The sequence below is a fragment of the Tachyglossus aculeatus genome, chromosome 15 (genome assembly GCF_015852505.1).
Source record: "Tachyglossus aculeatus isolate mTacAcu1 chromosome 15, mTacAcu1.pri, whole genome shotgun sequence".
Classification (NCBI taxonomy): domain Eukaryota; kingdom Metazoa; phylum Chordata; class Mammalia; order Monotremata; family Tachyglossidae; genus Tachyglossus; species Tachyglossus aculeatus.
In genome coordinates, this window is record NC_052080.1 from 5,451,889 (window position 1) to 5,478,709 (window position 26,821).

General features: G+C 44.7%; 1 protein-coding gene across 7 annotated transcripts in view; it reads left to right on the plus strand.

Moving 5' to 3' along the window:
* Positions 1 to 26,326, plus strand: part of SCML2 (Scm polycomb group protein like 2) — an 84,375-nt gene extending 58,049 nt beyond the window's left edge. For 3 of the 7 annotated variants that reach the window (XM_038757421.1, XM_038757425.1, XM_038757422.1), the window contains 8 exons: positions 710 to 957; positions 4,229 to 4,361; positions 8,518 to 8,721; positions 12,577 to 12,759; positions 14,653 to 14,766; positions 17,828 to 18,106; positions 21,586 to 21,749; positions 23,791 to 26,326. In XM_038757421.1, coding sequence (XP_038613349.1) covers positions 710 to 957; positions 4,229 to 4,361; positions 8,518 to 8,721; positions 12,577 to 12,759; positions 14,653 to 14,766; positions 17,828 to 18,106; positions 21,586 to 21,749; positions 23,791 to 23,916 — 1,451 coding nt within the window. In that variant the 3' untranslated portion in view covers positions 23,917 to 26,326. Of the gene's footprint in view, positions 1 to 709; positions 958 to 4,228; positions 4,362 to 8,517; positions 8,722 to 12,576; positions 12,760 to 14,652; positions 14,767 to 17,802; positions 18,107 to 21,585; positions 21,750 to 23,790 lie in introns of all 7 variants that reach the window. The other 4 variants (XM_038757423.1, XM_038757424.1, XM_038757426.1 and 1 more) reach the window with 4 other exon arrangements.
* Positions 26,327 to 26,821: the final 495 nt, after the last annotated feature.

The following is a 26,821-nucleotide window of genomic DNA, read 5'->3' on the forward strand; positions in this document are numbered from 1 at the left end:
TAAATTAGTGAAAAGTCTAATTGTAAAAGCATTTACAGAGCTCATGCGTATTTTCCTTCTGTGGGCACACCTCCCCTCAGGGTTATATTTGTGGGTATTTACTTGGGATGAACGAGTTGCCTTTTTTCTGATTTTTAAAAACAGACCTAAAGCTTCTGGACATTCAGGTCTTTCTGGTAACTGATTTTCTGCTGTTTCTGCAAATCTGCACTGGCAGCTTTCATCTTAATCGCAACTGTAACCATAGTATAGATCCCTATCAGGTCCTGCCTTATAGAGAGGGAAAAGTGGGGGTGTCTGACAGAGTGTCACAAATTCCATTGGCATCCAAATTAATTAGTTTCTACCATCAGTGTTTTTAATAATTAGCAGGGAAAAGATGTGGAAGCAGTAAAAAAAAAAAGGGTGTTGATGCCAAGTATCACTGTATTTCATAGGTTTTATTTTTTCCCTTTATTTGAAATTTCTTCGGAGGAATTGGGTAATAAAGTGGCTTTTAGAAATCAAAATTTCACAGTGTCGAAGTGGTATTTCATTTTAAAATGTGTGATCTGTCTATTTTACAATCTAAGTGGATTTGCAACCAAAACTTAAAAAAAAAATCTTTTTCGAAGAAGAAAGTTGAGCTCCATTTATGCAAAAGGTGACCCTTCAACTTCTGGCATTCATTTTGTTTTTTTGTTGTTGTTTGTATTTTTTTTCCCCTCAGTTTCCATTACAAAGAGTAGTGCGAAAACACAATCATCCCCATTCAAAGTGACCCGGCGTTCAATGCAGTCTCCACAGAAATCTGCCGCAACGTCAGCGCAGCGGGGCAAGAAACCAGGCCGGAATAAACCATCTGAACAGTCTTCAGCCCCCAAGAAGGAGACTGCCAAAACCGTCCCCCTGACCAAAAACACCGCTCATACTGAGAATTTGAAAACAAGAAAGAAATGTCTTAAACCAGGAAGAAAAGTAAGTCTCACCCACTACTTTAATTCGCACTGCGGCTCCGTAGCATGGCTCATTCTTTGTGACGTTTATGCAGTTTTATCCTCGTTATGATGGGCCTTGTAGATGACTTGTTATTGTCTCAATTTGCAGCTGTTTTTTCCCTTAACAAATGGCTTTGACTTTGACTTTTGACTTTTCTTTTGTCCACGAGACAAGGAGTGTGGAAGGAGCATTGAGTTTTAAATATGCTATCCTAAATGCGAACTTCCATAACAGGTTGACATCTTATTTTTGTTTTGTTGTCTGCCTCCCCCTTCTAGACTGTGAGCCCGTTGTTGGGTAGGGACCGTCTCTATATGTTGCAGACTTGTACTTCCCAGGTGCTTAGTACAGTGCTCTGCACACAGTAAGCGCTCAATAAATACCATTGATGATGATGATAATAGAATCGTGCATTGGCTCAGATTCTCAGCTGACACTAAATTGGGAAGGTAGTGGACATTTTAGAAAACAGGATTGGAATTCAAGGGGGCATAGACAAAATGGGATGAAAGAAAACGAGACTGCTAACTTGTATTTCGCCCTTACAATTTTCAGAAGGTTCCGACTTAGAGACTGGTATATATGTACGAAAACCGATTCAGGCCAGGTCCCTGACCCACGGGAAGCTCTTAAGTAGAGGAGGATGGACATATCAATGCACTTAACAAAATGTAAACCACAGGGGAAGCAAGTCGAAATTCAACAAGAAAATAGCCGGGTAAATAGATTAAAAAGCACTTGAACGGTACGTCTTTAGGCATTCCACTGCTACAGAAAAAGAACCCTTATTTACACACTGCTGCCACTGTGTTGGAACTGTTTTCCCACATGGGATTTACGGTCCTAATCCCCATTTTCCAGATGAGGTAACTGAGGCATAGAGAAGGTAAGTGACCTTGTTCATGCAGCAGACAATAATTATGGTATTTGTTGAGCACTTACTCTGTGCCAAGCACCGAGCATTGTTTTAAGCGCTGGTACTGTTCTGTGGAGCGCTAAGTACAGTGCTTTGTACATAGGAAGCGTTCAGTGAATATTACTTGATCTCAAAGCACCTTGCCTTATAGCCTTTTTACAAAAATGGCAAAGGTGTTATTATTGAAAGGAAAACAGCACTTGTCCAGAGTTACTCATGGGGAAATAAACTGATCTTTGGAGAATCGCTGCATAATCGTTTTGAATAGGGACTGTGTCTGTTTATTGTTATATTGTACTCTCCCAAGCTCCCAGTACAAGTGCTTTGCACACAGTAAGCGCTCAATGCAATCAACTAACTAATCAGTCATTCCATTGATGGTATTTGTTGAGCATTTACTGTGTGCAGAGCACTGTACTGAGCGCTTGGGCTTGGGAAGGCATAATTTGTAAAAGTAAGGGCAGGTTTCTGTGAGCTGGAACCCTGCACGAGATGAACCTTTCCTCCAGGGCTGGGTTGGACCCACACATAGTTAAACCTAATCCGGTCGAGTCAGCTTGAGGAATTCCTCCGTCTCCTCTGTGTTCCTGGATATTAGCCATTTGGTCCGCACTCAATCAATCAATCAATCGTATTTATTGAGCGCTTACTATGTGCAGAGCACTGTACTAAGCGCTTGGGAAGTACAAATTGGCAACATATAGAGACAGTCCCTACCCAACAGTGGGCTCACAGTCACTTCGATTTTTCCAGGACTGAGTGCTCAGATGCTGATGTCCCGATCCTTCTCACATAGAGCAGCAGGAGTCCCAAGGTCTCACACGGAATCACGCCTCGTTAGTAAATACGTGAGGAAGTGATTGTCTAAATCATGGGTAGCTTAATAAGCAAGAAAGAAGCATGGTAGATTACGTATCTCTTGAGCTTGTACCAAATAAGCAGCTCTTTCATCCTCCAACTGCTAACATCTTGTTTGGATAGCTCCTCCGTCATACTGCCGTGGAAGAGTGGTGATTAAGGGCAATGGAGAGTCATTTTCATTCATTCAGTCGTATTTATTGAGCGCCTACTGTGTGCAGAACACTGTACTAAGTGCTTGGGAAGTACACGTCGGCAACATATAGAGCAGCGTGGCTCAGTGGAAAGAGCACGGGCTTTGGAGTCAGAGGTCATGGGTTCCAATCCCGGCTCCGCTAATTGTCAGCTGTGTGACTTCGGGCAAGTCACTTCACTTCTCTGTGCCTCAGTAACCTCATCTGTAAAATGGGAATGAAGACTGTGAGCCCCCCATGGGACAACCTGATCACCTTGTAACCTCCCCAGTGCTGAGAAGAGTGCTTTGCACATAGTAAGCGCTTAATAAATGCCATCATTATTATTATTATTATTAGATAGAGACAGTCCCTACCCAACAACAGGCCCACAGTCTAGAAGGGGAAGACAGACAACCAAACAAAACATGTAGACAGGTGTCAAAATCGTCAGAACAAGTAGAATTAAAGCTATATGCACATCATTAACAAAATAAATAGAATAGTAAATATGTACAAGTAAAATAGAGTAATAAATCTGTACAAACATATATACAGGTGCTGTGGGGAAGGGAAGGAGGTAGGGCAGGGGGATGGGGAGGAGGAGAGGGAAAAGGGGGCCCAGTGTGGGAAGGCCTCCTGGAGGAGGTGAGCTCTCAGTCGGGCTTTGAAGGGAGGAAGAGAACTAGCTTGGCGGATGGGCGGAGGGAGGGCATTCCAGGCCCGGGGGATGATGTGGGCCAGGGTTCGATGGCGGGACAGGCGAGAACGAGGTACGGTGAGGAGGTTAGCAGCAAAAGAGCGGAGGGTGCGGGCTGGGCTGGAGAAGGAGAGAAGGGAGGTGAGGTAGGAGGGGGCGAGGTGATGGACAGCCTTGAAGCCCAGGGTGAGGAGTTTCTGCCTGATGCGCAGATTGATTGGTAGCCACTGGAGATTTTTGAGGAGGGGAGTGATATGCCCAGAGCGTTATAGTAGACAAACTGGAAAGTCTAAAGACCATAGGTGGTGGTAAAGATCTTCATCAAAGCAGGAAAGCTGTCCTTTCTATATCAAAATAAAAGGGAGAGGATATAACCCCCCCCATCTTCTAAATGGAAAAATTACTGATATAATTTTCTTAAAAGGCAGTTGGTGTTTGGGAGGTTTCCTCATTTCTTTATTTCCCCCTCTAGACAGGGAAAATGTCTGCTAATTCTGCTGTATTTTACTTTCCCTTGCATTTAGAACAGTGCTTTGCATGTAGTAGGCGCTCAGTAAATACTATTTGTTGATTTTTGTGGGTTTTTTTTTCATTTTGAAACAGAAAAAACTTTTTCCAGAGCAGTGTCCCCCATCCACTACTCCCGTCAACTTGCCTGATGGAGAAATTAGCAACCCACAGATTCTTAAAGATGGTATGGGAGTTTCCGGAATAACCGCCTCAATGATATCCACAGGTAAATTGAGGGGTTTCGAAACGTGGGTCTAATTCTTCGAGTATTCCTTTTGACTTCAATTTTGTTGAAGTCGTGGGATTGGGGAGCCTGTGTCCTTGGTTGGATTGGGAGGCAGGAAGAGTGGTAAATACACCCATACACCCTTGCATTTTTGAAAGGAGCTCCCTGCCCTGAGTGACCTCTTGGACTGTGAGCCTGCTGTGGGCAGGGATTGTTTCTCTTTGTTGCCGATTTATACTTCTCAAGCGCTCAGTACAGTGCTCTGCACACAGTAAGCGCTCAGTAAATATGATTGAATGAATGAATAAATCAGAGAAGTTGCTTGATGATGAGCTGACAAAGCTGCATCAGTGCTTTTTTTTTAAAAAAAAAGACCTCTGGTGAACAAAGAGAAACAATCAGCCAATCATTCTAAGCTTGTTGTGGGCAGGGAATGTGTCTGTCATATTCATTTGATTGTATTCATTGAGCACTTGGACGCATCCCCTGCCCACAACAAGCTTACAGTCTAGAGGACTGTATTGTTTATACAATACCTCGTTTAATTATTTTTATATTGTTATATTGGTCTCTCCCAAATGCTTAGTACAGTGTTGTGCACACAGTAAGAAGCAGCATGGCTCAGTGGAAAGAGCCTGGGCTTTGGAGTCAGAGGTCAGGGGTTCAAATCCTGGCTCCGCCAATTGTCAGCTGTGTGACTTTGGGCAAGTCACTTAACTTCTCTGTGCCTCAGTTACCTCATCAGGAAAATGGGGATTAAGACTGTGAGCCCCCCGTGGGACATCCTGATCACCTTGTAACCTCCCCAGCGCTTAGAACAGTGCTTTGCACAGAGTAAACGCTTAATAAATGCCATCATTATTATTATCATTACGATTCATTGACTGAATCAATCAGTGGCATTTAATGAACATTCACTATGTGCAGAGCACTGAACTAAACGCTGGAGAGAGTACAAACCAAGAGAGTTAGCAGATATATTCCCTGCCCATAACGAGCTTACAATCTAGAAGGGGGAGACAGACACTAATATGAATAAATAAGTCATTTGTAGTAGATAATTTAAAGATATGTATGTGCTTTGGCTTTGGGTGGAGCAAAGAGCAAATGTCTGTAAATCACCGGTCCAAGTGTGTAGACAGGACAGAAGGGAGAGCGAGCCGGGAAGTGAGCGTAGAATTTCTAAAGATTCTATTCATTGTCTTTTTGACCATCTAAATTGCCCCCATATCACATCGGACAGATAGGCATATGACCCCCACAGAGACCCCAGGGCCTCACTCTCCAGAATCTGGGTTCTGATCCACTTGTCTGCTGTGTGAACTGGGGGAGGTCAGTTTACTTCTGTGGGCCTCAGTTCCCTCATCTGTAAAATGGGGATTAAGACAGTGAGCCCTCTGTGGGACAGAGACTGTGTCCAACCCGATTATCTTGTAATTCCCCCAGCACTTAGTACAGTGCCTGGCACATCCCAAATGCTTAGCAAATACCGTTATTGTTATTATTGTTAATAATAATAACACACCACCCCTCCTAGGGGGTAGGACTCCCGAAAATTGCTGCTCCAGGAGCAGTCTGGGTTCAAGTGACCAGAGCCTGTTATGGTGAGAGCCTTGCAGAGCCCCACTCACGGGAAATTAGGTTGGGACCCCCGTACCCTGGAGCAGGGGTACCGGGAATTCTGAAGTCTAGAAGATGAAGGAGCAGGAGCACCAGCGTTAGCAAGTGAGGGAGCGAGGATTAGTTGGTAGGGACGACGGTTAAAGCCTTTCTCGTGCTCAAATCCCTCCTCTCATCCCCCTCTGGACTATAAGCTCGTGGTGAGGAGGGAACGTGTCTGTTGATTGTTATATCATAATCTCCCAGGCGCTTGGAACAGTGCTTTTCACACAAAAAGCGCTCAGTAAATACAACTATAAGCTTGCTGTGGGCAGGAAATGTATCTGATTATTATCACAGCCTACTCTCCCAAGCGCTTAGTACGGTGTTTTGCATACAATAAGCACTCAATAAATACAGTTGCATGAATGAATCCCAACCGATAGTGCTTTGCTCATGGAACAAACACTCCCACCTATTTGTATGTGAGATACAAATACAAATATGTGAAATACAGATAGGTTACAGTTCCATTTCTTTTTTGTGTGCGCCAGCCCTCAAGATCTTCTTCATTCCTAATCTTTTCAGCCTCTGTTACCTGCGGATAATGTCACTATCCTACCGGTGGATGCTAATAGGTAGCAGGATAATTGCATGAGCTTTAAGTCACCATTAATTTGAGTCAGTAAACTGTATATTTTTAAGCTCCAAAATGCATTTTTTGCCGTACTGTATGTAGGAAGCCATATACCCAAATGACAAGGCTTCTTTTTGTTCCCTCTTCCAGAATGCATTGAGTTGTAAGTATGTTGGGTTTTTTTGTAGTTGAGCTCTGACGCATTTTAACTAAGCATGTATTTCAGAGAGCACTCTGACACAACCAACCTGCAGTTCAGGTTTAAGTGAAACTCAGCGTTCTTAATCAAAAATCAGGTAAAATTCAGAAGAAAGCCTGTCAGAATTTGACTTCCTTTCTTATGTCCACAGGGTTGTCAACATTTAACCAAAACTCAAAATCAGTAAAAGGCTAAATATCGAAGGGTCATTAGGCCTGAGAACTAGGGGGAAAAAAAAAACACGTGCTCCTTGAGATGTGAAATTATGTCTTTATGTTAGTAACACACTGTTCCTGCTCTTTACATTTAAGTGATTAAGGATTCCAGTTATAGGCGAAAAAATTAATAGACTAAATGTATTTTAATTCCTGTAGCTGAAATGCTTCTGATAGCATTTTTCCTTAGACAGGCCTTTATCAGGCCAAATGATTGAAGTTGTAGAGACAGATGTGTGGTGTCTGACCGTGTGATTTATCTACGGTTCTAAGTACTTATGCAGAGGTTAGTTTCACAGCCGTGTTTGTGATTCCCAAAAATCCCCTGGCGTCAGTAGATAGTGTGTTTTTCCGGCCAGATTTTCCCTCAATCACTTGGGCACCAGGGCTCAATAGCTAATTCTCCACTGCCCTTTACTGTGATCGCTGTTTCTGGATAAGTGAAGAGAAGGAGCTTGGCCTAGTGGAAAGAGCATGGCCTAGGTTCTAATCCCGGCTCCACCACTTGCCTGCTCTGTGATCTTGGGCGAGTCACTTCACTTCTCTGTCCCTCATTTCCCTCATCTGTAAAATGGGGATTAAGACTGTGAGCCCCATGAGAAGCAGCATGGCCTAGTGGCTAGAGAATGGGCTTGGGAATCAGGAGAACCTGGGTTCTAATCCCAGATCCACCACTGTGTGACCTTAATTAAATTACTTAATTAATTAATTAAATTAATTAAATTTAAATTTAATTAATTAAATTAAATTAAATTTGGGGGAGTCACTTAAGTTCTCTGTGCCTCAGCTTCCTCAACCATAAAATGGGGATTAAGACTGTGATCCCTATAATAATAATAATAATAATAATAATAATAATAATGATCCCTATAATAATAATAATAATGATGATGGTATTGAGCGCTTACTGTGTGCCAAGCACTGTTCTAAGCGCTGGGGTTGATACAAGGTAATCAGGTTGTCCCACGTGGGGTTCACAGTCTTAATCCCCATTTTAGAGATGAGGTAATTGAGGCACAGAGAAATTGAGACTTGCCCAGGGTCACACAGCTGACAAGACAGCTGATAGTCTTCTAGACTGTGAGCCCACTGTTGGGTAGGGACTGTCTCTATATGCTGCCAACTTGTACTCCCCTAAGCGCTTAGTACAGTGCTCTGCACACAGTAAGCGCTCAATAAATACGATTGATTAAGTGGCAGAGCCGGGATTAGAATCCACAATCTCTGAGTTCCCAGCCCAGGCTCTTTCCACGAAGCCACGCTGTGACAAGGACTGTGTGCAACCCTCTTTATCTTGTATCTACCACAGCGCTCAGTACAGTACGGTAGCAGGCGCTCAACAGATACCCCGGTTATTATTAGGAGTATGTGGGACAGGGACGATTGAGTGAGTGACCTGATTAGCTTGTATCCACCCCAGCGCTTAGGACGGTGTGGTAAGTGCTTACCCGCATACATTAAAAACCAAAAAAGAAGGATAAAAGCGAACGTCTTGTAACTTTTCAGTTTGCGTCTACGTGAACAAGCACGGGAACTCCGGCCCTCAGCTGGACAAGAAGAAGGTCCAGCAGCTGCCCGATCATTTTGGCCCCGGCCCCGTCAACGTGGTGCTACAGCAGGCTGTTCAGGCCTGCGTAGACTGCTCCTACCAAGCCAAAACCGTGTTCGGATTCCTCAAGCCGGGCCACCACGGAGGAGAAACGATAACCGGTGACGTGGTCCTCTCATCCTTGGCTCCGTTCCTTGGAGGGAGGGAATTCTGGGGGCGGGAGGACTTGCAGGACAATAAGAGGGAGAGTATTTGGTGTAAGCGCTTACAATGTGGTAGGCCCTGTTCCGAGCACTGGGGTAGATACAAGCAGCGTGAAGCAGGATGGCCTTGTGGGTGGAGCGCCGACCTGGGATTCAGAAGGTTATGGGTTCTAGTCCCGGCTCCACCACTGGTTTGCTGTGTGACCTTGGACAAGTCGCTTCTCTGTTCCTCACTTACCTCATCTGGAAAAGGAGGAGCCGGGCTGTGAGCCCCACACGGGACAGGGACCGTGTCCAACCCAATTGGCTTGTATCCATCCCAGTGCTTAGCACAGCACCTGGCACATAGGAAGCGCTTAGTACCATCGTTGTTATTATTAAACAAAATAATTGGGTTGGACACAGTCCCTGTCCCACGTAGGGCTCGCAGTCCCTATTCTACAGATGAGGGAACTGAGGCCCAGTGAAGTGACTTGCCCAAGGTCACACAGCAGACCAGGATTAGAGCCCAGGTCCTTCTGACTCCCAGGACCGTTCTCTGTCCACTAAGCCATGGTGTTTTAGGAGCCCCGTTTCAAAGCGACCTAATGGCAAAATCGGAGTGACCATCAGGGCAGAGTTGTCCGTTACGGCGCCGTAACGATTTACGACACACAGAATCCTCCTCAGTGGTTCCCGCTACTATGGGTCATTAGTTTTTGAGGGGTGAGCCCACTGTTGGGTAGGGACTGTCTCTATGTGTTGCCAACTTGTACTTCCCAAGCGCTTAGTACAGTGCTCTGCACACAGTAAGCGCTCAATAAATACGATTGATTGAGAATTGTCTGTCAAAAGCCAAGCCAAAAATGTGACCCTGAATTTCCCGGGTGGCTAAATCACTGGCTCGCTACTTCTAAATTCAAGTGTCATGTGGACTATATTTTTGATTGTAGAAACATGCTTAAGAATAACAATGATAACGATAATAAAAAATGATCACTGCTAATTCTTTTGTATTGTACTCTCCCAAGCGCTTAGTACAGCGCTCTGCACCTAGTGAGCACTCAATAAATGCCATTGATTCAGTCAATTGCACTTGAGTGCTTACTGTAACAATAGTTATGGTACTTGAGTAGCGCGTACTGTGTGCCAAGCACTGTTCTACGCACTGGGGTAGATACAAATTATTCAGGTTGGACACCGTCCCTGTCCCATCTGGGGCTCACCCTCTTAATCCCCATTTTACAGATTAGGTAACTGAGCCCCAGAGAAGTTAAATGACTCACCCAATAACAGCAGACGTGTGGCGCAGCTGGGATTATAACCTAAGTACATGCTCTTTCTACAAGGCCATGCTGCTTCTCTTAAGTGCTTACTATGTGCCAAGCACTGTTCTAAGCGCTGGCGTAAATACGAGTTAATCAGGTCTGATACAGACCCTGTCCCACATGGGGCTCACAGTCTAAATAGCAGGGAGTAGGATTTATTCCCCATTTTACAGATGAGGTAACTGAGAAGTTAAGTAACTTGCCCGAGGTCACACAATAGACTCGTGGCGGAGTCAGGATTAGAACCCAGGTCCTGTAAATCCCAGGCCCGTGCTCTTTCCCCTAGGCCATGGTGCTTCTCAAAAGATTCGAAGTCCATGTTTGTTTTTTTTTAAATGGTGTTTAAATGCTTATTCTGTGCTAAGCACTTGTTCTAAGAGCTTGGGTAGATAAACGGTAATCAGGTTGGACACAGTCCACGTCCCATGTGGGGCTCACGGTCTTCATCCCCATTTTACAGATGAGGTAACTGAGGCACAGAGACATTAAGTGACTTGCCCAGTTCAGACTAAAGGTAACTCATTCTGTGTGTTTTGGGGGGAAATCTGTGTTTGGCTTAGTTTAGCCAAACATTCTGTGCCTTGTTGTGGAGGAAGCCCTAATTCACACGTATTAATCAGTTATTCATTCATTCAGTTGTATTTATTGAGCACTTACTATGTGCAGAGCACCGTACTAAGCGCTTGGTTATGAAGCAGTCACGGCCACCGCACGTTTTCTAAGGAACTAATTCTCCCGTTGACCAAAGGTACTTCTCGGGAGATGGTATGGCTCGTTTCAAGAAACATTAATTCTTCCAGACCACTGTGCTGCTATTCAATGCATTGCAGCAGTGTTTCACATAACGAAGACCATCAATGCAACAAGCCAATCAATCAATCGTATTTATTGAGCACTTACTGTGTGCAGAGCACTGTACTAAGCGCTTGGGAAGTACAAGTTGGCAACATACAGAGACAGTCCCTACCCAACAGTGGGCTCACAGTCTAGAAGAAGCCAGTAACTGCTTCTCGAGTACAGGGAATGTATCTACTTGGTTGTCCTCTCCCAAGCAGCGTGGGAAAAAGCCCTCGCCTTGGAGTCAGAGGACTTGGGTTCTAATCCCCGCTTTGCTACCTGTCTGCTGTGTGACCTTGATCAAGTCATTTACCTTCTCCGTTACCTCCTCTGTAAAATGGGGATTAAAACTGGGAGCCCTTCTCTGTTACCTCCTCTGTAAAATGGGGATTAAAAGTGGGAGCCCCACTTGGGACACGGACCGTGTTCAACCTGATTATCTGGTATCTTCTCCACTGCTTGGTACAGTGCCCGGCACGTAGTAAGCGCTTAACACATAACATTAGAAAAAGAGTTATCTGCCCACAGGAGGTGTTCAGCAAGCGTCATCGATCGATTGATTGATCTGGAAGTCGTGGGAATGCATTGGGGTGAAAACCCCTGTAGTAAATTCTTCACTAACGGTATAAAAGAGTTAATGCTTATTCCAAAGAGGAAATCAATCGATCATATTTGCTGAGCGCATCCTGTGTGCACGGCACTGTACCAAGCGCTTGGGAGAGTACAAAGGAAATAGTTTCCGACACTGAATTAAGTTCAGTATTTTCCCCCAGAGCTCCAATGTACAGCTTTCAGAGAAAGCTTGTTTTGTTTAAGTTGCTCCCTAGTGGCTTTGGATCGAAAGGTTGCACTTTTATTGCTTTTTCCCATGATGCCAAAAATTGAATAGGTGGATCTTCCAATATAGATGTAGGGAGAAGATAAAAGGGATTGTGGTGATCACTGGCCATGCAAAGTTAATTTGGCCTCATATAACTTGCTCTTTTTAAATGTAGAAAGGGCAGTAGATGCTGTGGCCAATTTTAAGACGACCCTGTTCTCATTTGAAAGTTTATGAAGTATTTCCTTGAATTCCAGGCAGCTGGCGGAAGGCAGAAGACAATTTTTAATTGTCTCTTGGAATTTTCCCTTGCTTTCCCCCCCACCTTTTCTCTCCCTTTCACTTTATTTCTCTCTCTGTCCCTCTCCTTCTCTGTCTCCCTCTAATAATTGGCTAGTTTTTTTTATTTCCAGATCTGTGCACACGCTAGTGAGAATGGTGCTACAAGGCAATTTCAAAGAAAACAAATGTATAAAATAAACAGCGTAATCACACATGCTGTTTAGAAGTGGGGGAATGCGAACACGGTCTTTTTACCTTCTAAAACCAAAATCGTTCCGTAGGTGTCCTAGTAAAAGAAAATTCAGTCTGGAATAATTTTGGAAAATTTGTGCCATCCACAAATGCAAGCTCATTCATTCCAAATGGGTCGACGTTTTCACAGGCCCATAGTAGAAACCGAACCCAAGACCAGAAAGAGGGGATGAGAACTTTCTGGAAGGTTGCGAGCCCGCCAGGCCTTTGCTTTTCTGAAACGAGCGAGCCGAGTTAATGTGGGTAGCGCCTGGGCGACGATTCTCGAGTACACCGTGCAATAAAGGTGGCTTTTCGTCATCTTTTTCCTAACAGCCTCTTTCGACGGAGAGAAACATGCCATTAATCTTCCTTCTGTGAACAGTGCGTCGTTTGTCCTGCGTTTCTTGGAGAAGCTCTGCCACAGCCTGCAGTGTGATAACCTTTTTAGCAGCCAACCATTCAGCCCATACATGGGGAGCGCACACAGCCCCAGCGCTTACGGCAGGAGCAGATCAGGTGATTTAGCATCCTGGGCTTTCCACAGGAAACCGTAGCTTGGCGAAAAGGACCCCCTGAGGCAGGGGAGAGATGGTTTTGTCTTGATCGGGTCTGTTGAGAATCAAGGAAGGAACCGGAAAACTGTCCCAGATGGTTTCTTGGGTACCTTTCCCAGCTGGAGCATTGAATTTAAAACAACAGAAACGATGTCTTGCGGGCGATTATGTGATGAGCAGTGGTGTTTATCGATAACGAGTCTTCTGACGTCGTTTCAGATTTTCTCGTGACCTCACTCTCACGAATTAGTGTCCCGAAAGAAGGGTTAATGCGTCTCGGTCTCCCACGAGGGTCCCGAGAAGGTTTATAAGTGTATTTTCCACAAGAACAGAAAGTGGGAATATAACGTCTTCATCAGAAGCTGTTAAGGAAGTCTTTTATATTGTCTTATTGCAGTGAATAGACATAACCTTGCTCAGTGGACCCGTCTGGCTTACGGTCTCCCCTGGCTACCATTTGTGAGGGCCAAACTAGAGTCATGGGAAGCAGTGTGGCCTAGTGGATTGAGCACGGGCCCGGGAGCCAGAGGATCTGGGTTGATAATAATGATAGTAATTACGGTATTTGTTAAGCTCTTCCTATGTGTCAAGCACTGTTCCAAGTGCTGGGGTAGATACAAGGTTGTCTCACGTGAGACTCACAGTCTTAATCCCCATTTTACAGATTAGGGAACTGAGGCCCAGAGAAGTAAAGTGGTTTGCCCAGGGTCACACAGCAGACACGTGGATGAGGCAGGATTAGAACCCAGGTCCTTCTGACTCATGGGTCCGGGCTGTATCCATTAGACCACGCTGCTTCCCCAGGATTCCAGCTGGAGTTCTTGCCTGCCTTGTGGCGTTGGTCAAGTCATTTAACTTTTTTGTGTCTGTTTCCTCAAAGGCAAAAACGGGGTTTCAAGACCTGTTCTCCCTCCCTCTCGACTGAGACAGGGACTGTATCCAACCTAACTTGTATCTACCCCAGTGCTTAGAATAGTGCTTGACACACAGTAAGCGCTTAACAAATAACATTAAAAAAAAGTCATGTCGGCCATTCCAGATTCCATGCTGGCCCTTAAAAGAGGCTTTGGCTCAGTGGCCTACAGCTTGGAGAATTGGCCAGGTAGGATCATTTATTTCCCTGGCTTACGCGTAGCCGGGCAAATCGTGCTTCCCTGAGATTTCTCCATCCACTTCCCCGTGGGGAGTTTTCGCCATCCGTCCCCCTGCTGTGTGGGAAGGAGGTGTGGGACAGAAAAAATGAAGAATAGAATGGGAAGGGAACAGGGAAAGGAAAGGTTGGGGCCATGTTTTGTATTTTTTTTTCCTGTTTCCACGGCTGATTCAAAAGCCAGGGGTTCACTTGCAGAGGGCAGGGCACATGTCTAATAGTAATAATAATGATAGTGGTATTTTTAAAGCGCTTTCTATGAGCCAGGCACTGTTCTAAACCCTGGGGTAGATAAAAGCGAATCAGGTTGAACACAGTCTCTGTCCCACACAGGACTCAAAGCCTTAATCCCCATTTTCCAAATGGGGGAACTGAGGCCCAGAGAAGTGAAGTGACTCGCCCAAGGTCACACAGCCGACAAGTGGCGGAGCCGGGATTAGAACCCAGTTCCTTCTGATTCCCAGGCCCACACTCTATCCACTTTGCCACGCTGTCTACCGCTTCTATTGTACCAAGCGCTTAGTACAGCGCTCCACTCGAAAAATACCCCCGAAGCCGATCACATCAGGTAGTTTAGGAGCTAACGACCAAATTGCGGGTTAGTTCGCAGCAGTTGTGACGTCAGCCTCTCTCTAAGCGTTATGCACTAGTGACCGTGGAAAAGCTTGTGTGTTTTTATTTCTAAAGGGAGCTCTTTTTTTGCAGCAAAGGATGAAGTCTCAGAAAACAGAAGCATTAAAAGATATCCTCAGGATTCTCCCCCGTACACTGCTCCCCTGTCTCCTAAACACCCCAGAATGGAAGCCCGCCCATCTGAAGGTAAGCCCCCACCTGGCATGTGGGAACATTCAAAATGTTCTATTTCCCTCCACATCTTTATAATAATAATAATGATGGTATTTGTTAAGCGCTCCTATGTGCCAAGAACTGTTCTAAGTGCCGGGGGACATACAAGGTAATCAGGTTGTCCCACATGGGGCTCCCAGTCTTTGTCCCCATTTCACAGATGAGGTAACTTGAGGCACGGAGAATAATAATAATAATGGCATTTGTTAAGCACTTACTAGGTGCAAAGCACTGTTCTAAGCGCTGGGGAGGATACAAGGTGATCAGATTGTCCCACGTGGGGCTCACAGTCTTCATCCCCATTTTACAGGTGAGGTAGCTAAGGCTCAGAGAAGTTAAAATAAACTTCTCCATCCCCCTCATCTTACCTCCTTCCCTTCCCCACAGCACCTGTATATATGTTTGTACATATTTATTGCTCTATTTATTTATTTACTTATTTTACGTGTACATGTCTATTCTGTTTATTTTATTTTGTTGGTATGTTTGGTTTTGTTCTCTGTCTCCCTCTTTTAGACTGTGAGCCCACTGTTGGGTAGGGACTGTCTCTATATGCTGCCAACTTGTACTTCCCAAGCGCTTAGTACATTGCTCTGCAGACAGTAAGCGCTCAATAAATACGATTGATTGATTGTGACTTGCCCAAAGTCACACAGCTGATAAGTGGAGGAGCCGGGATTAGAACCCATGACCTCTGACTCTCAAGCCTGTGCTCTTTCCACTAAACCAAGCTGCTTCTTATCAGATACTGTCAGATAATTAGGTGTCAAATGAGGTCACCCATAAATTTTCAATATCTGCCCCAGGCTGCAGCTCATAGTAGGCTGGGATTGTCTGTTGAGCCCGTTGTCGGGTAGGGACCGTCTCTCTGTGTTGCCGACTTGTACTTCCCAAGCGCTTAGTACAGTGCTCTGCACACAGTAAGCGCTCAATAAATACAGTTGAATGAATGAATACACTGTGGTATTATACTCTCCCAAGCGCTTAGAACAGTGCTCTGCACCCAGTAAACACTCAATAAATACGATGGACTGATTGACTGGTTGTTCATTCATTCATTCAATCGTATTTATTGAGCGCTTACTGTGTGCAGAGCACTGTACTAAGCGCTTGGGAAGTACAAGTCGGCAACGTATAGAGACGGTCCCTACCCAACAACGGGCTCACAGTCTAGAAGCAAATCATGTAGACAGGTGCCAAAATTGTCAGAATAAACAGAATTATAGCTATATGCATATCATTAACAAAATAAATTGAATAGGAATGTACAAGTAAAATAAATAGAGTAATCAATCTGTACAAATATTTACTCAATCTTATTTATTGAGCATTTACGGTGTGCAGAGCACTGTATACAAGTGCTGTGAGGAGGGGAAGAGGTAGGGCCTCTCATCAGTCGTATTTATTGAGCGCTTACTGTGTGCAGAGCACTGTACTAAGCGCTTGGGAAGTACAAGTTGGCAACATATAGAGACAGTCCCTACCCAACAGTGGGCTCACAGTCTAAAAGACTGTGTCTATGTCTCAGCTACCTCATCTGTAAAATGGGGGTGAAGCCTGGGAGCCCCACGTGGGGCCGGCTGCTGACCTTGCCTGCACCCCAGTGCTCACTCAGGAGTATGTATTGAGCACCTACTTCTTGCTCTGTACTGAGTGCCTGGGAGAGCGCAGTAGAGTTAGAAGACATTGTCCTTGCCCACCAGAATCTTAACAGTCAGGCAGCACATTCTGGGACCCTAATAATAATAATAATGGTGGCATTTATTAAGCGTTTAATAGTGGGAAAGCAATTCCCAACAGCGACAGATTCGACGTCGGCTGGGAATGGCCGGCGTCTACAACAGTGCTTGACACATAGTAAGTGCTTAACAAATACCATTAAAAAAAAGGTGGAGGAAGGGGGAGGGGTGGTGGAAGGAGAAGGCGGAAATTCGGGGAACCAAGGCTTCTGAGTGGTAGCTTCTTTGCTGTTTGGTCATTCATTCAGTCGTATTTATTGAGCATTTATATGTGCAGAGCATTCACCATCCCAGTGAGGATCGGGGATTCACGACCTGTTTTCCCTTTTACTTAGATTGTGAGCCCTATTTAGGACGGGTATTAATGAACCGTACCTCAGTGTTTAGAACAGTGGCCGAGAATTAGTAAGCGCTTAACAAATACCGTATCATTGTTATCCTTAGGAACAGGAAACAGGCTGAAGCTTTCAGGTCCGGGAGTCCAGCCCCTAAATCGGGCAAGTTGCGTCTCCTGTCAGAGCTCCTAAAGACGTTAGGACCCCAAAATAGCTGACCATAAGATCGGAAATATACTTGCCCTTTCAAAATGACAGAGGGGAAAGAAGACCCTGCTTTCCCACTTGAAGAAGTTGCCACGGTTCTGAAGCCAAGAGAGGGTTAGAGTCTTTTCTGAAAGGAGCCACAGTTTGGTTTGGGTTGTAAGTTTGGCTGGTAATTTCAAGTAGGGCAGGTTAAGATCCTGTTCACCAACTTTACCGTACTCTCCCAAGAGCTTAATACAGGACTCTGCACACAGTAGGCACTCAAAAATTAGAAACAGCCTGGCCTAGTGCATAGAGCAAGAGCCTAGGAGCCAGAAGACCTGGATTCTAATGCCGGCTCCTCCACAAGTCAGCTGAGTGACCATGCGCTAATCATTTCACTTCTCTGAGCCTCAGTTGCCTCATCTGTCAAATGGGGATTAAGACTGTGAGCCCCTTGTGGGACAGGGACTGTGTCCAACCTGATTAGCTTGTGTCTACCCCAGTGCCTGGTATGTAGTAAATGCTTAACAGATAGCATTAAAAACAAATAAGTAAACAATTACCTCTCCTTGATGGGTCTCAGCAGTGATGAGCAGGCAGGGGAGGAATAAGATTCCTAGTGGGTAAGGTGCTTTCTTTGAATTTTGTAGACGATGGGGTTGTTTGCGGTTAAAGAATCAGGTTGCGGATTTGAAAAAGATTGTGACGGGGGCTAGGAAGAGGAAATAACATTTGACTAATTCCAGGGGTGTTTGTGCTTGTGCTGCACAGCAGAAGCTCTTCCAGCTGGAGAAAACGGCACCCCCAAAGAGCACAGGTTTCCTGAGAAATCTATGGATTCCGCCCTGAATTCATTAAACCCTCCGAGCCCCACGCGCCGGAACGCTACGGAATATCGGACCTCCACGAGCGCTTCCTATTTCAGAAATTCCCTTCAGTCAGTGACTGCTACCTCAAACTCGGCACCCACCCTGCATAAGCTGTCCTCAGGACCCGCCGGAAACCATTATGGTGAAGTCAACCGGAGCCGGACGCAGAGGAGGATCGAGGGTAAGATTGGGGGGTCTGCCCAACCGCTTGATCCTGTGGACTCCCCAGAGGAGTTCGCACAGTGGCTAGAGCCCCGGACTGGAGTCTTCTGAGTCATGGGTTCTAATCCCAACTCCACTTATCTGCTGTGCGACCTTGGGCAAGTCACTTCACTTGTCTGTGCCTGTTACCTCATCTGAAAAATGGGGGTAGAGTCTGTGAGCCCCACATGGGACATCATCATCATCAATCGTATTTATTGAGTGCTTACTATGTGCAGAGCACTGTACTAAGCGCTTGGGAAGTACAAGTTGGCAACATATACAGTCCCTACCCGACAGTGGGCTCACAGTCTAAAAGAATGTGAGGGACTGTGTCCCTCCCTGTTTGCCTGTATCCATCCCAGCGCTTAGTACAGTGCTTAACATACTTAGTACGGGCTTAACCGATACCATTATTATCGTTGTCGTTATTAGGTTTTCTCTGCTCTTGTCTCCTGTCCATCTCAAGGCCCTCCTCTAAAATGTAGCCACCCAGAGAAGCATGCACACATCCAGAGAAGCAGCGTGGTCTAGTGGAAAGAGCATGGGTCTGAAAGGTAGAGGAGTTGGATTTTAATCCCAGCTCCGCCGTGTACTAGTTGGGTGACTCCTGGGCAGGTCACTTCACTTCTGTGGGCCTCAATTCCCTCATCTGCAGAATGGAGATTCAATTCCTGTTCTTCCTCCTGCTTAAGACTGTGAGCCCCTTGTGGGACCTGATTATCTTGTACCTACCCCAGAGCTTAGTATGGTGCTGGGACCATAGTAAGCACTTAACAAATACCACAATTATTATCATTATTGTTGTTATTATCCAACCCTCCACTCTGAAGGCCCTTTCTCCTCTCCCATCTTCTTTTCTCGACTCATCCTCTGTCCTCTCCATGCCCTCTGGGCAACAAGGGGGTCTACACCAGACGGATGCCGCCAGATTTCCAGGAGATCATGGAGGGAAAGAGGAAGAGGTGGTCACCTTCAGAAGTACTTGGCGAGTGTCCGCTATGTACAAAACACTGGGGAGGACGAAGGGGAAGCAGCGTGGCTCAGTGGAGAAGAGCACGGGCTTTGGAGTCAGAGGTCATGGGTTCAAACCCCGGCTCTGCCAATTGTCAGCTGTGTGACTTGGGGCAAGTCACTTAACTTCTCTGTGCCTCAGTTACCTCATCTGTAAAATGGGGATTGAGACTGTGAGCCCCCCGTGGGACAACCCGATCACCTTGTAACCTCCCCAGCGCTTAGAACAGGGCTTTGCACATAGTAAGCGCTTAATAAATGCCATTATTATTATTATTAAGGGGAACTCCACGAACTAGGAAGCACGATTCCTGACCCCAAAGAGCTGTCTCGTGACAGAGAAGTCGTTCAGTCATTCATTCATTCAGTCGTATTTATTGAGTGCTTACTGTGTGCAGAGCACTGTACTAAGCGCTTGGGAAAGTACAGTACAGCAATAAAGAGAAACAATCCCTGCCCACAACGAGCAAACAGTCTTGAGGCGATAAGGTGGAAAATTGTGCTTCTGGGAAGGTCTGGGCCCGTTCCTGTAGGATGAGCAGCTGGGCTTGGAAGAGAGAAAGAGCCTTCCCTCAGCCCTTCTCTTCCCTCTCCGGTTACTTTCATTGTAAGATGCACGCAATGAATAATTTCGAATTACATGCTTTCCAGTCTGGTGGTCAGAGACATTTTGTATGTCCATGCATGTTTCACTGGGCTTTAAAGAATTCAGTGTTGCGTTGCACAATCTTCTTTCCCAGTCAGAATTTTTCATGACAAGACTCCCAAAGAATTATAAAAATTAGTACCATATGCTCTCTGGTTGTTCCAACCTTAAACTACCCGACCAAATGAACTGGATTGTGCTCTGACTTCATTTTGTCCAGGGGCAGGGTTTGATCTCTTCAGAGGGAAATAAGTTCCATATTTTGGAATTGACCAGAGCTCGTTTGCTACAGTGCAAGTTCAGGAACAGTGGGCCAAGTCTGAACCCGACCTCTCCTTTATTTTTATTTTATGCTTTTGTTAAGCACTTACTGTGTGCCAAGGTGCCGTACTAAGCGCTGGGGTAGATACGAGGTAATGGGGTTGGACACCGTCCCTGTCCCGCAAAGGGTCCACGGTCTTAATCCACATTTTGCAGATGCGGTAACTGAGGCCCAGAGAAGTGAAGTGACTCGCCCCAGGTCACACAGCGGACAAGTGGCAGAGCTGGGATTAGAACCGAGGGCCTCCGGCCCCCAGGCCTGTGCTCTTTTCCACTAGGCTACTCCTCTTCCTCTACCCACGCTTCCTTCAGAAGGTTCATGATTGATTGATTGATTGATGAAATTTCACTTACCACCTGAATGCATGTGACCTAAAGATCTATATTTCCAGCCCTGTCCGTTCACCCTCTCTCCGGAACTGAATTTCGCACTATTTTCCCGACATCCCAATGTTGGATTGGCAGTTTCCCCCGAGACTCAAGATGTTGAATCCGTAGCTCATTATCTTCACCTTAAACCCTTTATCTTTTTCCTCCTCCCCGATGCCCTCGGAGTTAGTACTATACCTCCCAGGTCTTCATGCTCCTATCCTTGGGATCATTTTGATCCCATCTCTCTTATGGTCCCTGTAAGCAATCTGGAATTCTGCCACCTGAGAGAGAGAGAAAGAGAGACCGTCTCCATGGGATGTCTGCTGAAAGCTAAGAGTTTTGGGAATGTCCGAGGGTGTATGTGGACATATACAAGTCTCAGGTGGGGAGAGCCTTAGTGGGCGCTTGCTTACTAAAGAGCGATTAAATTTACCACCTGCTTCATCTAGTGAAACACTGCACTTTGACCCCTGTATTCCAGCCAAGCAAGCCAGCTCACCTCTTTACACTCACGATTCTTCCGTCTGCGAGCCATTCTGCTCTTTCCCAATTCACCTCCCTTTCCATTCTGAAACTACTGAAACCCCCTTTCCTCCTTGTTCATTCCTTAGCTATAACTCGTGTGACCTCCTCATCATCTGGCTGAATTCCTCCTGTGTCATCTGTGCTTTTGTTTCTGGTTTTTGTCCTTGGGTGTATGTCTTTTGAGGTTTCTGCCGTTTGTGTTTTACATGAGCTAAATTGGGGTTGGGTAGGGTCACATTATAAACTCTTAGAGGACGGAGATAGGGCATGTTTTTTGTTTTGTTAATTCCCTCAGCACCTAACAGAGGGCTCTTAATAAATATATCCCAATACTCTGCAGGAGCTATGATGCTTTGACTTTTATACAAGGCAATTTCTGAATTTTTCTGTTCCTCAGTTACCTTATCTGTAAAATGGAGATTAAGGCTGTGAGCGTCCTGTAGGACAGGATCTGTGTCCACCTGATTAGCGCCTATCTAGCCCTGCACTTAGAACGATGCTGGACATAGAGTAAGCGCTTGAGATACCATGGTTATTATGCCATAGTGAAATTTGACCTCTTCGATTATTTCTCCCTGAAGCTGCAAGTTCTACGACTGGACCCGATCTCAGTGTTGTGAGGCGTGAGTTCTCCCGAGTATCCCATAAGGACCCTTCCAGCTGGTCTGTAGATGAAGTCATGCGGTTTGTGAAGGAAGCTGATCCTCTGGCGTTAGCACCGCATGCAGAACTCTTCAGGCGACATGTAGGGTACCTTCGTGCTCGGCTTTCCCCCTTTCTCTGACCTGACAGTGACCTCTTCCCTTCTCACGGTGACCTTGTCCCTCCCAAATTGTCCCCGGCCTGGCGGTGAACCTGATGATGAACTTCACCGGTTCATCCCTGGGATTGAGTGGGTGATGAGCCTCAGGACTTTGGCTTAGAGGAGTGCCGAATGAGTGGAAGTGCGGGCCTCCCAAACGTACTAGGGTTTTTATCCTGGAAAATAGGTAACTTAGCCAAAAGTCTTTTTGCAGTAGTCCTTCACAGGATGCTAGCAGATGACCAATACTGATGAGCCAGCATTGCAAAGTCTGAAGGGAATGTGGCAGGGGAAAGGCACCAATTCCAAAATGGCAGGGAGCAGGAGGCCTTAGAGGCTTTCAAAAGCAATTTCTGAACCTATCAACAGCCTGGTGGGGTTTCTGAGGAAAGAAAGGCAGCCCCTACCCCTTAATCTGACAACTGCTCCTTGGGGCCCGGCTGCTACTGCTAGGGAACACTCCCCAAACCTCCAGAGCGTAAACCAAGCAGTGACAGCTTCTCCGCCCACCAGTAACAAGGGCACGGAGAGTCTAAGCAGGGAAGGAGAGTTGTTCCCGACACCTTGTAGGGCCTCCAGGAGAAATCAGTTGTTCCATAACTGAGGGTGTCACTCCGTGTTTTGGATAGAACCCCATTACGGAGTTGGTCCTTTCTCCAGACGGAGCGAGGGATGGCTGTGACTGCCTGCGTACCATAAACATGTCCCTTGGGATATCAACCAAGGGATGGGCCCCCCATCCCCAGTCCCCTGGCTCCCGACATCCGAAAGCAGCACAGCGTTCACAACTTGTGCAAACGCATATCTGCAAATCCTCTAAACTGCTATTAACCCTCCATGTTGAATTCTTAGGGGGCAACAGAGTTGGGCTGTTGGGAACGGGTGAGAAGACGTGAGATCATCTGTGGCTTCTTCAGCATTCGTGAAGCAGTAATCAAACTCTGTTATGGTGTACCCTCTCCCCGAACGCTTAGTGCAGCGTTCCACTGATGGATCGGTAGAGCGTTCATTTTTAGACCTGAAGCTGAGTTTGAAAATTGAACTCCTGAATATTGATTGTTTGTGACTGCTGAAGCAGGTAACTGTCACAGTGAAGTTCTGAGAGGAACGAGCTAAGGAATATCAAGGAGTGTTTTCTAAACTGAGCTTAACCTATTTGCCACAGTCTTTAAGGCTGTTTCAGCGGGTAAAGAATTACCTTCGACATCCAGCCATCTTTAGAGAAATCCTGAAGTCAGCTCATTATAAAGAGGGCACTTGGTAAAACTTTTGAACAGTTTTTATTAATGTTTACTTGGATCACCTGTCACGGGGCCTTCTGACTGAATCAGTAAGCCAACAACTGAGCTCCTAAAATGAGCTTTTGTTTTACTTGATAGGTTTGGCTTAATTGTAATTATAGCCGGTTTCACGTTGGTTATTTGCCAGGTTCCTTTTGCACAAACTCAGTCTGTTTGTCGAGCATCCTGGATCAGAGTTTCCAGAGTTGGCCTCCGTTAAAGGGGCCAACGAGAAACACTCTAGAGGCAGAAAAGATTCCTGGAACGAGTTTTTAAGGCATGTTCTGTTCTGTTCCTTCTTCCACCAATCTACCTCAGATTTCCTTTTGAAGTCTTCAGGGTTCACACTCTTGGGGCTTGTACTCTCACAGATCTCACAACCAGGCCCAGGCAAGAAAGTTGACTGTTCTGGGACCTTTTTTTTTTTCCGGTTAAAAAGGAAAAAATAATAATCACTGTGCACAACAAACCTTAAAAATCAAAGCCTTATCCCTGTCCTTCGTTAGTAACCCTTTTTTATTAGGTTTGAAGCTCTCATCGTTTCTACGTTTTGTATGCAAACTACCAAAAAAAGATCCAGGTAATTAGAGTCTTCCTGTAACATTTTAAAAAGATGCTACGGAGTTGTCAAAGTAAGTGTGTATTGATTATGATGTGGGCTGCTAAAATCACTAATCATTTCATATATTTCCTTCCCTCTGTAGGAAATTGATGGAAAAGCACTACTTTTACTGAGGAGTGATATGATAATGAAATATATGGGACTGAAGTTGGGGCCAGCATTAAAACTTTGCTACCACATTGAAAGACTTAAACAAGGGAAGTACTAGCCACTGGGATGCTTAAGGATTTTTGGGTGTTCTTACTGAACTTGTCTCTCAGGTTTACAGATGCTGTCTTTATTTAAAAGTATTTTTTCGCTGTCTTACCCACTCCTCAGTTTGCAAAAGATTCCTCCGAAAAGGTGATGCATCTGATTCTTTACAGAAAAAGGACTTCGTCAGAGTCTAGCATTTTAGAAGCACGCGAGGCATCTGGGTATATCTCCACGTGTTCTTACAGGCGACGTTTTGGTTTCGCTTTTTCGAACAAGTTCGTTGTGTCACCTTCAACTGACGTTCACGTTCAGAACCAAAACAGCTGAATTCCAAAGGGAGGAAAAAAAAAAAGGGATCAGATGTCCGACAGCTTTTTTAATGGTGGCCATAACAGTTAAAAAGCAGCAGTAGTTTCCATCTCCTTAGCGGGTATCGTATTAGTTTGGGCTCTGGGGCAAATAGCGTTCAATGAGGTTGTGCTCTCCAGTTTGCCAGATAGCAATAGCCACAAGGATTCCGTTTATTTACGATGGGGTTTTGTTTTTTTTGATATTCAAAAAACAAAAATGCAACTGTTTTTAAACGTGGCTATCAGATTTTGTTTTTTAAAAATTTAAATTAAATTATGGGCAAGGAGGAACTTACAGTGATCAGTTTTGGAAGGCAATAATTGTATTGATATGAGGGATTTCCTTTAGGTAATTTCAAACAATCAACTGTTCAAGGGTGAACAGAAGTCATCAGAGTGTTCTTAAAATAGAGTAGTTATCCCATTGACCATTAAAACATTCCATCCCCTTTGCTATACTTGGGCATGCGTGTGTATATAGATATATGTAGATAAATATATATATTTATGTGCACATTCACCTCTCACTCGCCCACATGCAGATATAGGCATGTCTGTGTGATTTTTTTCGTTATTGTTGTTTAAATTTATATTTTGCCGTACCGTATCTGTAAGCTTCTATAGATACTGTACCATATTTATATTTTATCTGTATATCTATAGTTATATACCTACAAGTAAAATCTTTTGTTTCTTACTGTTTAAAATGGTACTTTGCACTGCCCCAGAGGTAACGATGAACTTATATATAGTCTATTTTTTTTTACTCTTTAAAAACTGTACATTATCCCAAGTTTATCAGAACCTCTCCACTTAACTTTCCTCCTTGGGGGTGGGGGACAGATAAGGAGCAATTAGTAGGTTGGTATTCAAATAAGGAGAGTCCCTGTTCTATGCAATATTCCTAGTTAATTTAATTGTTTAGTTCTGAGCCATTTATCCTGCAATGTGTCACAGAAATATGCATTGCTTCTGATGTGGGACTTCTTTTTTTGGCTTTAATTTAAAGATAACACTTTTCATAGAGAAGTGGTGCTTACATATTCATTTTTGATACTCTGCGTAAAGCTTGGTGCTGTTTATATAAGCTATGAAAATCAGTGCTGATAGTAAAACTGTTTGCTGTCACTGCCAATAAACTGTACATCAGGGAAAAGAATGTACATTTTCTGTGTAAGAAACCAAATGTACTATATGACCGTGTAAGAGTGATGCGTATTTACTAGGAAAGAGATAGTCCTAAAGGGTAACTTTTATTATATTTCTTATCTTTTATATGAAAGATTCTAGTTAAAAAAAATTGGTATTTTTACAGATTGCTTGTTTGAAAATGCCTTGCTTGGTTTAATATTCCTCAGGTTGTAATAAGAATCCTGCAATATCATACGTTGTAGTCTTCAAAATTTCAAAGTCTAAGTAAGCATTTTAATAGTTTAACTGCCTAAAACGCAACTTTAATTTAGCATGGTATTGTGTGAGGATTCGTTTTTATTTTGCTACCTTCAGAGCTCTGAAGTAACGAGATTTACGTCGTCGACTCACATTGCATCTAGCAGTACATAATTTGTATGGTTTATATTTGTAGTGAGAAACATCAAAACAGGTAAAAAAAAAACCAACTATAGTCTATTTTTCTGTTGTTGAAAATGTCCGTCCAGGCTTTAAAGCTCAATCCGATAGTACACCTCAGATTTTATTATCGATTGCTGACGCAGTCCCCTGTTCATCTGTTAAGTATTACGCTGGAATTTCTTTTTAATGATAGGAAAAGGTATATCGTTGTAATCAGGCTGCATCCCTCTATTTTCCGAATAGTTTTTTAAACATTGGATCGCTCTTACTGGTGTAGAAATTAAACCCAGGGAGCAAATCTTTAACTTTTCAAAGTCACTCCAGGGCCTGGGCTTCCTCCATGCCGCTTGCCCAAGCTCTGGCCCTGCTTGTTGTCCTTGGTGACAAAGAATAGTTGTGTCCAGGTGGGTTTGTCCTACAGACCTCTCTAGGCCAAATGGCTTCTTCAAGAGGCTGGAAAAAATTCATTCCTTCATCCAGTCGTGTTTATTGAGTGCTTACTGTGTGCAGAGCACCGTACTAAGCGCTTGGAAAGTACAATTTGGCAACGTAGAGACAGTCCCTACCCAGCAACGGGCTCACAGTCTAGAAGGGGGAGAGAGACAACAAAAGAAAACTAACACGCTTCTCCTACAGAATGTTTACGGTCCTCCTCCCTCCTAGGATAAGGCTAATTATTGTATAAAGGCAATTGTCAAAAATAGAGAAGAATCACCTTCTCGAACTTTGGGGGTGGCCAGCCTTGTTTCTCACACTCCGCTTTGCGAAGTCTTCTTGTTTACGTCCTCGTTCACGAAATAGGTCACCCTCCCGTCCCCATACCAGTGTTTCACTTCGTACAATAGCATGAGATTCCAAGCCTGTAAAGTGTTGTAACAGAATCTATTTTTAACTCTATTTTCAACTGGATGTCCTATAGAAGAAACAATAATAAAGTTTGTTCCACATTGTCGCCGTCTGTTATGCTTGAAGCCCAGGTAGGTCCCGAGGCGGGCG